General features: G+C 32.4%; 1 protein-coding gene across 1 annotated transcript in view; it reads right to left on the bottom strand.

Moving 5' to 3' along the window:
- Positions 1 to 14449, bottom strand: part of LOC124539331 — a 29168-nt gene extending 14719 nt beyond the window's left edge. The window contains exons 1-4 of the mRNA XM_047116697.1: positions 13813 to 14449; positions 13124 to 13281; positions 12722 to 12845; positions 11004 to 11077 (exon numbers count right to left, since the gene is read on the bottom strand). Coding sequence (XP_046972653.1) covers positions 11004 to 11077; positions 12722 to 12845; positions 13124 to 13281; positions 13813 to 14449 — 993 coding nt within the window. The remainder of the gene's footprint in view (positions 1 to 11003; positions 11078 to 12721; positions 12846 to 13123; positions 13282 to 13812) is intronic.
- Positions 14450 to 15672: the final 1223 nt, after the last annotated feature.

The following is a 15672-nucleotide window of genomic DNA, read 5'->3' as shown; positions in this document are numbered from 1 at the left end:
AATTAACTTTATATATTTAATATATATTTAAACGAAAGAACATCGTCGTGAGTTACAGCAACAGCCAATAAGACTTCAACAATAAATAAAAAAAGTAAAATATCATAATATATCTCACGATACTTCGCACCATCATATAGTATTTACAACGTTTAAAAATTTGTCGATTATAATGTCGAAATTAAATTTCTGTTAAAATTTAAATTTTACCCAACTCATAATAATATAAGCATTCTCCGTTTAAAATTTGCAAGGTATATTTAGTATAATTTAACGGCATTCACAATTTATTTTTAATAACAAGAAATATAATTATAATAATAATTATTCATCAATAAGTTACTTTAATTATAATTAGGGTAATTATATTGTAAAGTCAGGTCATATGGTTCTTATAGAGATTATCAGATAAGAGTCCCCAAAATATTAAAGGAGTAGTCAAATATTATCACGAAGGTCATCTATCACTACTATTATAGAAGCGTAGGGTTGCCATCTGTAATAATAACCAGATTAACTTGTAAACAGGACGTTTTAACTGTCCATAGAAGTTTCATTTTTAAAATTTCGAATTCTAAATAGAACTACTTTAAAGTTATACATCGATATTCACACGAGTTGCCAGTTATAAAAATATGTAATATCTATATTATATCATGGTATGAATTTGTTTTTAAAAATAGTGTGCAATCCGGCGACCAGGGTCGTCCTAAAATCTGGGTCAAATCCAGTGAACCGAACGGATGCTGTTATCTGCCGTGACTGATTCAACAACTACTCGAACCCAAGTGACGTGCAGTACCTAATTATTTTCACCTAATACTAAACGCTACTACTAAAATACTAATAATATATATAAAGTTTATCAATAATTATAATTGAGATAACTATTATGAAATACACTTAATTTATCACGAAGATCGGCTGAATTGTCGAATAAATTTTGTGTCAATTTTTGGGAATAATATTTGCCAGCCTTTGAAGCGAATTAAATTTAAAAAATTTAGTTTCTAAACGTATCGTTCAGAATGGTTAGTGGTACGAGAGTAATGACTATTTAGATAAAGACCTCTTGGGAATGAAAAGATGGCCTCCAAATTCAAATAAGGATGATCTGATCAAGCAGTTAATTAAAATTAACAAATATTTAAGTAAAACTAAATCATAACCAAATCAAATAAGTGACCCCACTCTCCTCTCACCAAAACAATAATAATAATAACTTATATATTATAACTTATCGTATCATTAATGAATTATAATAGAAATATTTTAAACAAGTTTAAATTTATTAAATGTTCGGGATAAAATATATAGCACATAAATATCAATAAAAAACAAACAGTGGCGGATTTACCAATAGGCTAAGTAGGCTGGAGCCCAGGACGGCAAATTTTGTCAAATTTGTTATTATCTAACAGAAATTAAAAAAACACTTATAATGTCACCACATAACGGGTTGGAAAAATAATCTAGTAACTGACAGTCATGTACATAGCATCTAGTTTATAATCATACTAATAACGGGAAAAACCAATGTAATGAGGACGATAGAACACAAATCATAAAGGTTGCAAAAAAAGTAAGGGGCGACAAAAATTGAATAGTCTACTAGCCTAATAACGGCAGATTTGTAAATCCGCCACTGCAAACAAACAAATACCTTACAAAGTTTGTATAACTCTGTGTCAAACTCTTAGACAACTTTTACTGGCCACTAAACAGTAGATCATCTGACTATGCTAAAATTAAAAAAAAAAAAACATTCCATTCAAATAAAATTCAAAATTTCTTCCGAATCGTTAACCTTTACAAATACATATAGATGTCACCGTAAGATTACAAAATTCGTTAAAATACAATCTGACGAGACAGATTGTAAACTGTCGAAATATGATTGCAATTTATCGTATATTTTTCACTATATTGTAATCTGCCGATGGAACCGGTCAAATTGTGAACTGGCGTAGAACAATGCAATATATTAGTATCATTACTTGAAAACAGGCATCTCTAATATTGTTCTCGAACAAAACCCATGAATGTTAAAATAATCCATTTCACTACAGTCCACACCCACAATTCGGACAAATGAAACTTATTCAATAATATTAAATACACATTGTCCGTCTGTGTTGTATACATGCGGGTACTGTACGACCTCCAGATGTTTCTAATGAACCGTAGAACGCCTTTCATTTATTGCTGTCGTGTGTTATATAGCATCATGAACTAATTTTGCGTAAAAGTATTCCATATAATTCAATTACACTTACAATACTTGTCAATTCCCAGAGGATATATTACATACATATATTACATACATACATATTTTAGGATGGTCACGAGTTTGAACAACGATATTCTTCCAGATTCATTTATTAGCACTATTTTCACATTCATTTTATCCATTATTTCATGTTTTACAATACATCCCGTATTTTATATCTAAATTTAGCCTCTCATTCTCATTATTTTCAAATCAATAATATAAATATCACCAAACATTGCCGCCGCATTCGATTTCTTGACATTCTCTTTCTTACCGGCCAGTGTCAGACAATCGGTCATTATTCATCGTGAACAATTAAAATATTACATTACAACATATTCTAAAAATAGTCAATCGACATATTATTAACTAAATTATTCTAATAAATTATAGTTATACAATTTATTACAAAAATAACTCTAACATATAATTGTATTTAACTTACATGATTTTTAAATGTTGACAAGTAGTAACTACTGAAGTTGTCAGTTCTTCTCGGTAGAATCTATTTTCCGAAGCAGTAGATAACAATAGCCTGTAAATTCCCACTGCTGGGCCTCCTCTCCCTTTGAGGAGAAGGTTTGTTGGAAGAATGCGGGTTGGTGGAATACACACGTGGCAGAATTTCTATGAAATTTGTCACATGCTTCCTCACGATGTTTTCCTTCGCCGCTTAGCACGAGATGAATTATAAAGACAAATTAAGCACATGAATCAGCGGTGCTTGCCTGGGTTTGAACCCGCAATCATCGGTTAAGATGCACGCGTTCTAACCACTGGGCCATCTCGACTTGAGTCGAATCAGTAGCTTCACTTGATATAGTTGTTAAGTGACGATTCAAAAGTGCTCGTAAAAGCCTATTTGAATAAAGAATATTATGATTTTGATTTTTACTTAATAATTACTAATATAATCTGTTTAGCAAATAAGATAAGATAAATGAACATTAAAAACTTTTTGGTTACTTTTTCTCTTGTCTGTTTTTTTTTAACATTTTTATGATGAAACATCTAGAGGAAACCTATATGTGTCAATTGAGAATCTTGCGTCTCTTTCATTAATAAGACCTTACCATTATTTTGACCCTTTCCAAACTACTCTACAACCATTCTTCTGCCCAAAGGTTCATTGGAAGAGATCGCTGTTTAAGCGATAAGGCTGCATCTTGGATTAATGTAAATTTTAATTTTAATCCTTTAGTAAATTTATGTAACATTAAGTGTTGGTGCAATAAAGCAAAAATAAATAAATAAGACTCAAAGATTAGAAGAGGTTTTGTCCAGCAGTGGGATATTAACGACATTATTTTTTTTTAATAGCATTGAGACACGAGGCAAAGGTACTCGCTCGTAACCGCAAGAAATCTATATTACCGTTACCAAAATAAAATATATCATAGTTCAGAGACCGGATGCCTGCCTCGTCACATGGTAACCCTTCCGTATTCAAATGAGTGTTGTACTGGCATATGCTCCATACCGTACAGTTACGCACGTAAATCTTACTTTATATATTAGAAAGTAAATTAATTTATATATTATTTAATATCGATATTAAAAAATGGGGCGATATTTATTTTGTAATTCTAAATTGCAAACAACTACTAAACTAATTTTATTGGTACGTAAAACTTATACTAGAAAACACAGCGCGTTTCTGAGAGGGTTTTAGTATATAAACAATATTAATATTATAAACGTGAAAGTAACTCTTGTCTGTCACTTCTTCACGACCAAACCGTTTTCCAAATTAAATTTCATCAAATTCAATAGGAAATATACTTGAACTCCAAGAATGGGCATAAGCTGTTTTTTCCTTACACACGACAACCAACACTCTAAAACTCGAGTGAAGCCGCGGGCGACCACTAGTATTATAAAAGTTGACGAGCTTAGCATGTTTTCACGATTTAAATTTATTGACACCACATTATTGAATATCATATAAAAGTCAAAAGATTCTTTATTCCACTAGGCCCATAAAAGTAATGGAATCGTTATAGACACAAGGAACATAACATCTAACCATTTCATAACCCAAGGTTGATTGCGTGTTGCCGAACTAAAGAATAGTTAATATATCATATAGAGCTAATGTCTGTAGGCGGTGGTACCATTAGGTAGCATACTTACTTATCCGCCTACAAATACATTAAAAAAACAGTTACACTAACGAATGTTTGTGAGACACTTTTAGTATAACAACAACAGCCTGTAAATTTCCCACTGCTGGGCTAAGGCCCTCTTCTCCATTTGAGGAGAAGATTCGGAGCATATGTCACCACGCTATTCCAATGCAGGTTGGTGGAATAAACATGTGGTAGCATTTCTGTGAAACTAGACATTTACAGGTTTCCTCACGAGCAAGAGATGAATTTTAAACACAATTTAAGCACATGAATATTCAGCGATGCTTGCCTGAGTTTGAGCCCACAATCATCGGTTAAGAGGCCCACGTTATAACTACTGGGCCATCTCAGCTCATATTAACTTTTAGTATATTACTAAATAACACTTTTGTACCGAACTGTACGCGTTCGTATTTCGATCACACTTAAGATATACATAATTTGCACATAAAATTATCGTTTGTCGATTTGTCCGTGTGTAACGTACGTATTGGTTTCGTGGCTTTCTTACTGTTATGAATTTCATTGTATGCGCTCCATTAATTTGACATTCATGTTTAACGATAATGTTTCGCTTTCACACCGACGCATTATACGTGCGATGTTAGAATAGACAAAGACAACGCTATACAGGTTATGTTTGAAAGAGTGAAACGGTATTTCGTTACCGCATGTAAAAGTATCGGTGTGATAAAAGCCTAATGTTTTTCGACTTACGTTTTTAAAATTGATGCTAAACTTATGTTTTCCTTTTCGACTTCCCTTTTATTTATTAAAAATTATAAAGAAGGATTGCGATCAAGATGGGCCATAGACATTGGCACTGTATTTTTTTTATAATTATTAATCATAAATAATCTAAAATATGGGCAAACGAATGATAAGTGATACCAACGCTCATATGTATATAAATAGTATACATCCCTTACATTGCCAATGCACCACCAACATTGGGCGCCAAGACTCGAGTTCTATTACTGTTTGGCGCCCAAATTACCAATAAGTGAATTCACACAACCGGGATCGAACAGAGCTGTAACTAAGTATCAAGTATTTCTTGTCAACGATCAAGATCAACAAAAACACTGTAAATACCAGCAATTTTATAATACCGTTATATTATTAGGAAATAAGTACTTAATATTGACTTACATTAAATTGTTTTATTTTTTATTAATTATAATATTTTTTGTTCCATTTGCTGTCGAAACGCTTGGCCCTTGGAGTAGTGGTGCAAAAAGCTTCATCAAAAGTATAACACCTCGCCACATTGCCTCCACTGGTGACAGGAGGGCTGGTTCGTTTTTTGGCCCGAGCATCGGAATTGCGATTCAACGGGGAAAAGCTGCTAGCATTCTTGCCACCATTCCACGCGGTCAAGATTTATACAGCAACTAGTTTTAGTTCATATTTGTATATATTTAAGCATTTACTGTTATTAATTCTTATGTTAATAAATATATAAAATCCTGTATCCCTATGAGTAGAATTAAAAAATAATAATTTCGAAACAGTTTTTATGTAATCCAGTTAATCATAGGGCATTGACCTCCAACGCCCTTGCTAACCTAATAACTGAACGTAATTATTAAAAATTTATATTCAAAGACACGTCCACACGCGCACGCGCTTATAATTATACTAACGAAATAATTAGGCCGCACTTAATGCAAAAATGGTCAGCCATTACCGAACAATCGGCCATTGTTGAATTAATATGTAGTTTAAATTGTTAACAATGGGCGCGTGACCAAAAGTATGTGACTTGGATAAAACTCTGTTCTAAGGGAAGGGTTACCGTTTACAGCATCTGTCGTTTCTACATAACGCAATTGTTTTCAATCTTTCGATTTACGACTGTGTTTTATGTTAACATTTATGGACTTTTATTAATAATTTTAATACATGTTAAATTGAATATTCAAAGCGTATGATAATTTTTGGATTTCTTTTTTTAAAGAAGTTTTTTTTGATTGATGTTATTGTTGGAAAGATATGTTAAAATAATATATATATATATATATATATATATATATATATATATATATATATATGTTAAAATAATATAATAATATCAATACATGAAACAGTCGAATATAGCAAAACTATGTTTTTATTTATATTTTTTTCTCAACATTTTCACTTAAAATATTATCATAGATGTTGTATTATCATCTAGAGTCCAGTTTCGATTGTAGGTATGTTAATGTGGTACCACGAATCTGCAGTGTGACCATCAGATGACCATAAATATACAGTTTATCCCAATCGAAAAGGAAATAATAGCAAAAGCTTAGATTTACGAACGCCATACGTACATTTATTTATACATACATATATATATATCCACTCGGATTGTCCCTCCAAAGTTCCGATATTAATTTCGTCGATGTTCAAAGCGTTTTTTTTTTCGTTAATCCTTAAGGAATATCGTAGATTATTCATGTATCGCGTCCATTCGATATCAAACGTTGTTTATCTAGCTTTTGACATCTTATGGTTTGATAGACCTAGGTCTTGTCAAATATAGTTTATTTTATTATCTTATTAATAGTTAATTTACTAATTAGTAGATCCTTAACGACTTCGAGTTACCTGCACTCTAAGTAACTCCATTAAATCTTAAGCCAAAGTCTTGGTCGCTAAAGTGGAGCCATTCATTTATTACATTAAAAAAAATCCGCTATATTTTTTAAATATATTATGTATTATAAGAAAAAGGAAGAATCAGAAAACCTCCTCCTTTTTAATATTTATTACGTAATTTAAACGAGAGAGTGAATACACATTTGCATATGTGATGATTTTTATTCATGTTATTTTGATTTAGAGCTGGTAACACTGTTGCATCGTGGTTGGTTAAGAAAGCGGAATTAGCTCGGCTGACCAATTGGATGGCGGGACACATTGTGAGGTGACTGGAGAAAAAAAGAAGAAAAAGCAGAAGAGAGCGCTCGGTGGTCAGAATCGGGGTTTAAAACGGGGTTATCTTAAAAATTAAGGGTGATTGATTGTACAACTTGAAATTGTACCGAATGAACCTATGATGTTAAATAAATGTAATATCTAATCAAACTGAGTTCGGATTTATAAAACATTGTTTTAATGTTTTGTTAAAATATATTTTTTTAAATTGTTTATTTGTATTTTCAAAGGTTCGTTACGTATCCGAGCGAATCTCAGCAATCGCGTGATTTCGCAAGCTTTTTCAAATCATTATAACTTTGCGCATTTTTTCGATCTTACGAACGAACTAACGAAACTACTTCCCACCTCCTTGTAAAAAAAAATAAATGACCGACCCCCTCCCCCCTAATAAATAAATATCCCCATATACAATGATATTCTAATAAACAGATATGTTATATCCATACTAAACAACAGAAAAAAGTGTGCCGCGCCGGGGACCGTTTATTTTAGTTTATTTTTACATTTCGTTAAAAGTAAAAATGATAGCTTGATAAAAACAATAAGTAAAAGGAATAACTAGATGTTTTAATTACGCAAAACGTATTACTACGTAATTATGATGTATTATAACGTATTACTACGTAAAACAACTAAAGGCAAACGTTCCAATTAGGACGTTTTCTTGTCTTCACTTTTTGCGCGTTAATAAGATATCTGTTTACTACAACATCATTGCCCATATACTTAATATTATATTAAATGTATTACTAATGTCATAAATAAATTATGTTTTTTATTAATGTTATTCTATACGTAAATAGAGTTGTTAGTTGACAACAAACAACATTAATGATTATTTGTATATTTATTGAAATTGGACGTTTCCAATCTCTTTACTAATATTTGCTATTACCATATAAATATTTCATTTTATTAAATAAACATTTGTGATTAAATCTAAATTATATATAGAATCGGAATATACAAGAGCTGAGATGGCGTAGTGGTTGAAACGCGTGCATCTTAACAGACAATTACTGGTTCAAACCCAGGCAAGCACCACTGAATATTCACGTGCTTGATTTGTTTATAATGCATCACGTGCTCGGTGAAGGCAAACATCGTGAGGAAACCTGCATGCGTCTAATTTCATAGAAATTCTGCCACGTTGTTTTTTATATGAACGAGATTTTAAAATATTTATTATATTATTTACAGATTTTAACTGTATGTGATTTTGTTACGTCATTTCGTGTGTATTATAATTAAGGAAGCTAGAAGCAATCAAATGTTCCCTTATCGTGACAGTTTGAAAAATTACACGATAGTAATAAATAATAAATTGTGTTTACCCCAATCAATTGGCAGCGGTGACGATACAATGGAGATAATGACGTTATAACGTGCTGTGCGCACGCGCAGCCCTAATGTCTAATGATCACACATTTAGAGTAGCGTGCGCTAGCTGTACTTGTCAATTTTGAAACTATGTAATATTATAATAACGAAAATACCTGGAGAGATTATGCAGATTTTTTCAATTAAATAATTAAATCGATATAAATTATTAATATCTTATGAAACACGAGAATGCTCGTTTTTAATTTTGTATAAAATTTTAGTATAATAGAATAGTCTTGACGTTTGTATTCAATTCTTAAAAAAAATAAGAGCTTAAACTCTCTTTAATATTAACTTAATCCGACAGAAATGTTTATAGTGCTCAGTGAGTGAGCTTAATTGATAAAAACCAAATTATTTTGTATCATACATCTCCGGATATCACATTATCAAACAGTTTGTTTACAAAACAGTAAAATATTGTAATTTGTGTGATGAAGCTACATAAAAAAAAAACATACGGAACCAATCGTTATCAATTGCGCATCACGCTGTACATTAATTGTATTAGTATTGTTGATACTCTTAAGTGTCGTAACTCGTAAAGCTACAACGGTTGTCCACACTGTAGTCGGTTTCCGAGGCTATGCGGGTGACAGATGTACCGGCGCGCTGTTTTAAAGCATTTCTATTATATTGTTAACAGTTTTTTTTAACGTAAGTGAGATGATGTACTTTTTTAATATACTTCTGAATCAACGCGCAGGCAAAAGTATATTTACAAAAGAGCTTAGATTTGGAAAAGGTTAATTTATAATTTGAGTATTTTTGGAAATTTCTACTTTTGTTGAATCGACTTTTTTTTTAATATTATCCGTATGTAATTTTTAATGTTGTCTGTATTTGTAAAATAAATTCCTATTGCTGTTTAACACGCCACAACTTAAAACCGATTTAATAATTTTATTAATCTTTTTTTTCAACGTTTTTTCATAGTTTGTAGAAGGATGGTACTGAAAGAAAAATTAAGCAAAAATGTGCAGAAAATTAAAGTGAACTTAAGTGCGTTTATGCAATAATATATTTGACTCGAGTGTTCTAAGGGGAAATCAGTAAAAAAAATACGAACCGGTGGTACCTTTTCAATTGACCATCAATAAGACAGTGTAATACTTCTATATTGAGTAAAGTTATTTGAGTTTAAGTTTGAAGTCGAAATTATTGGTTAGAATTAATTCGAATTCGATCAAAGAAAAAATTTACTTATATGTGATAATGAATTCGTTAGGATTATTTTATATTTAAAATAACCGATAGTTTTATGTTATTCGTGAATTAATTTAATATACTAAAAAAGATTATTGTAATTTTAAATTATTCTGTAATATAAATAAAAAAACCTTATCAGCATTCATTTATTTTATTTAAAACTCATCTGAATAAAACCATGCCTTAGGCAAGAAGCGTGATCAGTTAAATAAAAAAAAAAACAAACTCGATTGTAATTCAAGTGGTAGTACAATGTAGTCCACTTAGTTTAAAACTAGTTATTCAAATGGACACGCAAAAGGACAATCGTTTGATAATACACGTAGAATAATATCACTAATAGAATAGCATTTGCGGAGTACGATTTCAAATGTTCCATTTTTAAATTTGAAAATAAATAATAATATTTTTAAACGAACGTGTATAGAAGTCGAGTACTCGTGTAGGGACGAATATTATGTAAATTATACCGACATTTGATTGAGTTCGAAATTCAAATTTCGAATATCCAGTAAGTGGGAATTTCAAATACATTTTAAAAGTTACGATTTGAAATTGGAACATTACAGATGCTGTAATACATTTCTGATTTTTTTTTGTATTTTTGAAAGAAGTTCTTATTTATTTTCTTATTAGAAAGTAACTTGCTTGCTCATCTGGGAAAGGCTTTAAAGATTTAGCAAAGTAAAGAACAACAACATTTTAGTTTTCTTTAGGTATCGGAATACTAATACCTAATGTTAATTAGAATGAGCCACACAATATTATTTAGATGCTCGGAGCGGCTCCAGTGAGCCGCTCCCGAAATGATTCACTGTTAGCAGTTTAATTCCCAACGCTGCTCCAATGCAGGTGAAACACATCTGGTAAATTTTAAACCAATCCAACCAATGTTTCTATTCATTCAAGCAAATGCGCCAAGATTAAATATTCCTTATGGCCAAAATGCGTCACCAACCTTCGGAACTAAGATGTTAAAGTCCTTATACATACACTGGCTCAGTCACCCTGTAAACCAGATCTAGAAATATCCGATGAACGGGTGGTATCTATTCAGACGAATCCTAACTAGTAACCAGCACCTGCAAGTCCCAGGTGTTACAGATGTCCATGGGGATGTCACTTTCCACCATGTGAGCTTCCAGCTCGTTGCCACCTATGAAAAATCTTTGCAAAGAAAATCCCGGGCAGGATATGAATGACAAATTCTTTGTGCTTGCTTGGGATTGAACATGTGATCTACAGTCTCTATTTACTTGTCGGTAGGGCTTTGTGCAAGCCCGCCTGGGTAGGTACCACCCACTCATCAGATATTCTACCGCTAAATAACAGTACGCACGTGTTGTGTTCCGGTTTGAAGGGTGAGTGAGCCAGTGTCACTACAGGCACAAGGGACATAGCATCTTAGTTCCCAAGGTTGGTGGCGCATTGACGATGTAAGGAATAGTTAATATTTCTTACAGCGTCATTGTCTATGGGTGATGGTGACCACTTACTATCAGGTGGCTCATATGCTCGTCCGCTAAACTATTCCATAAAATAAAAAAATATATATAAAATGAATGTAATTCACGTAAACTCAGAACTATGAGGCCATCTCTTACATAACTGTAATAAAACAAAATAAATAATTATGATATTGTTTTAGCCATCGCACTGAGTGGTGATCGCTTGTTAGCGGGGAGTCAATACGTAGAACTCAATTAGTATTTGTCTAAGTGGCTCTATTACGAGTCTCCCATAAGCATCCACTCAGACGGTAATGTAGGTTTGTTCACTCAAACTGATAACTCCAGTACCTACTTCAACATTTATAATAGGACTATAAACGATATATTTTTTACTTGTTATATAATTAGTGTGCAATGAAGAGATACTCAATAAAGCAGCATTTTATACATCAAAATAGATGAGAGCAATAATATTCTAATAAACAGATATGTTATACCCATACTAAACAACAGAAAAAAGTGTGCCGCGCTGGGGACCGTTTATTTTAGTTTATTTTTACATTTCGTTAAAAGTAAAGAGCATAGCTTGATAAAAACAATAAGTAAAAGGGATAACTAGATGTTTTAATTACGCAAAACGTATTACTACGTAATTATGATGTATTGTAACGTATTACTACGTAAAACAACTAAGGGCAAACGTCCCAATTAGGACGTTTTCTAGTCTTCACTTTTTGCGTGTTAATAACATATCTGTTTACTAGAACATCATTGGATGAGAGTAGCTCAGTATGCTTGTTACGCTTTTATAGCTTATCTGATTTTGATACTATTTGCTATGAAATAAGCTTGTATCTTAAGGATAAAGGCTTGTTACCTCAAACCTACAACCGATTGAGGCGAGATCGAAACTCAGCGCGAAAACTAGAACAAATTAAATGTCGATCAACTAGATTTATGTCAACTAGTTCTATTTCCCTCACTCCTACTGAATTGGTACCAAAAACTATTTTCCTATCTTTTACTAGTATCCCTAGAACTTATAATAATAATAATAATAAAAGCCTTTATTCGCTGACCAAAATACTTACAAATAACTTACAACACTATTATAACTAATAACACTATAAATAATGGTTACAATAAATATGCTTAATTTAAGTGATATGTTCAATTCTACAGCAACCAGTTCGTTGGTCAGGTTGTCTTTCGACATAGGCCTCCCCTAGTTTTTTCCATTCGTGTCTGTCACGAGCAAGTCTTCTCCAACCTTTTGGTAGGTCATCCTCCCATCTTTTGGTTGGACGCCCCTTTTGTCGTTTCCCATTCCTAGGATACCATTCCATTACGTCTTTCGTCCATTTTTCTTTGTTTGTTCTCATAATGTGGCCAGTCCAGTTCCATTTCAGGGTTTTGATCTTTTGTAAGATATCGCTCACTTTCGTCTTTTTCCTTATTTTTGTGATCGACCATCTGTCATGTAGCCTTATGCTTAGCATACTTCGTTCCATATTGCGTTGGCAAACTACAAGTTTTTGGATATTTTTACTGGTGGCAGGCCAAGTTTGACACCCGTAGGTGAGACATGGGAGGATACACACGTTGAACAGTTTGCTTTTCACCGAAATTGGTATTGTTTCGTTCTTGAATATTTCTTGCAGGGACCAGTAACGTTTCCAAGTGTTGCTAATTCTTCTGTCTATTTCTTTTGAATATTGGTCTTTTATTGATATTAGTTGTCCTAGATATACGTATTCATCGACATATTTGATAATCTCCTGTCCTATTTCTATGTTTTCTTTTATCGCATTCGTCATTATTTTAGTTTTCTCTGGATTCATTGATAAACCAGCTTTTTTACTTTCTTTATCTAATTGTTGCAACATAGTTTGTAGTATATCTGGTCTGTCTGAGAATAGTACAATGTCGTCAGCGAATCTTAAGTGATTTAGGTTTTTTCCATGTACATTAATTCCAAAATCTTCCCAGTCTAAATTTCTGAATATATTTTCTAACACTGCCGTAAAAAGTTTTGGGGATAATGGATCACCTTGTCTGACACCTCTCTGGATACTAAATTCTTCTCCCAATTGTTCAAGTCTGACTTTTGCCGTTGAGTTTTTGTATGTTCCTTTTAGGATTTGTATATATTTTCTTTCTACGCCCTGTTTTTCTAGAGTTTTCCAGATATAATTATGACTAAGAGAATCAAAAGCCTTATTATAATCGATAAATGCTATGTAGTAATGATGGCCATATTCATTAAGTTTTTCAATAATTTGTTTAATCACGTGAATATGATCAATGGTAGAATAATCAGCGCGAAATCCAGCTTGTTCTCTCGATTGGCTTTCTTCTAAGCGTTTTGTTATTCGAGCAAGTATTATTTTAGAAAACACTTTGTATATATTGGACATTAGACATATGGGTCTGTAGTTACTTATATCATTTTTGTCTCCCTTTTTATAGAGCAATACAATAGTTGACTTCGTCCATTGAGTTGGTATTTGTTCAGTAGTAAATATATCGTTAAATACTTTCGTCAACGCTTTGGATATAACGGGTAAAGTGTCTTTCAGTAACTCGTTCGAAATATTATCGTCTCCGGGTGCTTTGCCGCATTTTTGTGTTTTTACAGCTCTTTCAACTTCGGCTTCTAGTATACAAGGCAGTGCTTCTTCATTAGTATATTTCTCTGTTTCTGTGGCTATTTTTTCTTCTGTCTCCGTGTATAGTTTCTTATAGAATTCAGTAGCCACTTTAGCTATTGATGATCTCTTTATAGCTACTTTATCATTATTCTCCTTATGTTTTATTTTTATGTTAGGTATCCATTGAGTGTATTCTTTTAGTTGTTTTAAACCTTTTTTAAGTCCACCTGTTTTCTCTATCTGTTTAATAAGTACTTTTAGTCTCTCTGCTTTCTTATGTTTTCGTATTGATAGTTGAATCTTTTTGCTGATATGACAGATGTTATGACGGTTATCTTTTCGTTTCTTTAACATTATTTTCCTCTCGTTCATTAGTTTAATCGCTTCTTCTCCTAGTTTACTTTTCTTCTCTTTTTTAGTACACATTATTTTTACATTTGTCAGTGCCTTTTCCAGAAAATCATACTTTTCTTTCAGTGTATTGCATCTTTCGATTTCTTCTAATTTATTTTTTAACTCTTTTAGGACATCCTGTGGTATAGGCGATGTTATCATTGTATTATGGGTTGTCGAGGTAATGTGTTTTCTTGATTTCTTTTTTCCACATAATATAACTCCTCTTACCATTCTGTGATCTGTATTAAAATTTAGTTTATTTACTACATCGATGTCATTAAATATTTTCTTTTCTTTTGTTAGAATGAAATCGATTTCATTTCTGTCTCTACCATTTGGAGATATCCATGTCCACTTTCTTGTCTTTCTCTTTTTGATGAAGGTATTTATGATTTTCAAATTGTTTGCGAGGGCGAATTCTATGAGCCGTTGTCCATTCTCATTTCTTTCTCCACTACTGTAATCTCCTATGACAAATTCATCTTTATTTGTTTTCTTACCTACCTTTGAATTGAAGTCTCCCATCAAAATTGTTTGTTTGTTTGTTTTTTGCATTATTTCTGTCAGATCATTGTAAAATTTATTTTTCACCACCATAGTGTATTGTTCTGTGGGTGCATGGACTTGGATGATCGACCATGGTTGTTTAAATTTTGGTAATTGTATATTAAGAATTGCAATTCTATCTGATACACCTTGAAAACTGATTATTTTGTCTTTTAAGTATTGCTTTATTAAAAAGCCTATTCCATATATACCCTGTTTTTCACCATAGAAGTAAAAAATGTATTCATTGTATTCCCGTATTTCTTCTCCTATTCTTCTTACTTCACATAGACCAATGATATCCCATTTAATAGAACTTATGGTTTGATTCTAGGGGGTGGTGGTCTAGCAACCCCACGGGGACCAGCCGGATTGGGGTTGTTCTGCTTCTGGATGCTGGAATATAGTTGCTAATTAGTTTTGTTTGGCTTCGTATGAGAAAAAGAGTTTGATTTAGGTCTCATCATATCGAATGCATTCTTCCTGTTTTCTTTTATTGCAGAAGTATTGCTCACCAACTTCTTGGCCTGATTCTGATCCCTAGAACTTATTAGTCACAAAATCATAGTCGAATGACATGGTAATCTGAAAGTGGCTCAAGGCACAGGAACTCCTCTTCCATGTACCATGCATACCAAGGATCCTATAGTTTCAGAGGTCTGTTGATGAGTTTATTTTGCTCTTAAGTCAGGGTATGTTCTTTTCCG

The sequence above is a fragment of the Vanessa cardui genome, chromosome 2, assembly GCF_905220365.1.
Source record: "Vanessa cardui chromosome 2, ilVanCard2.1, whole genome shotgun sequence".
NCBI classification, from domain to species: domain Eukaryota; kingdom Metazoa; phylum Arthropoda; class Insecta; order Lepidoptera; family Nymphalidae; genus Vanessa; species Vanessa cardui.
This window is presented reverse-complemented; position numbering and strand designations above follow the sequence as displayed.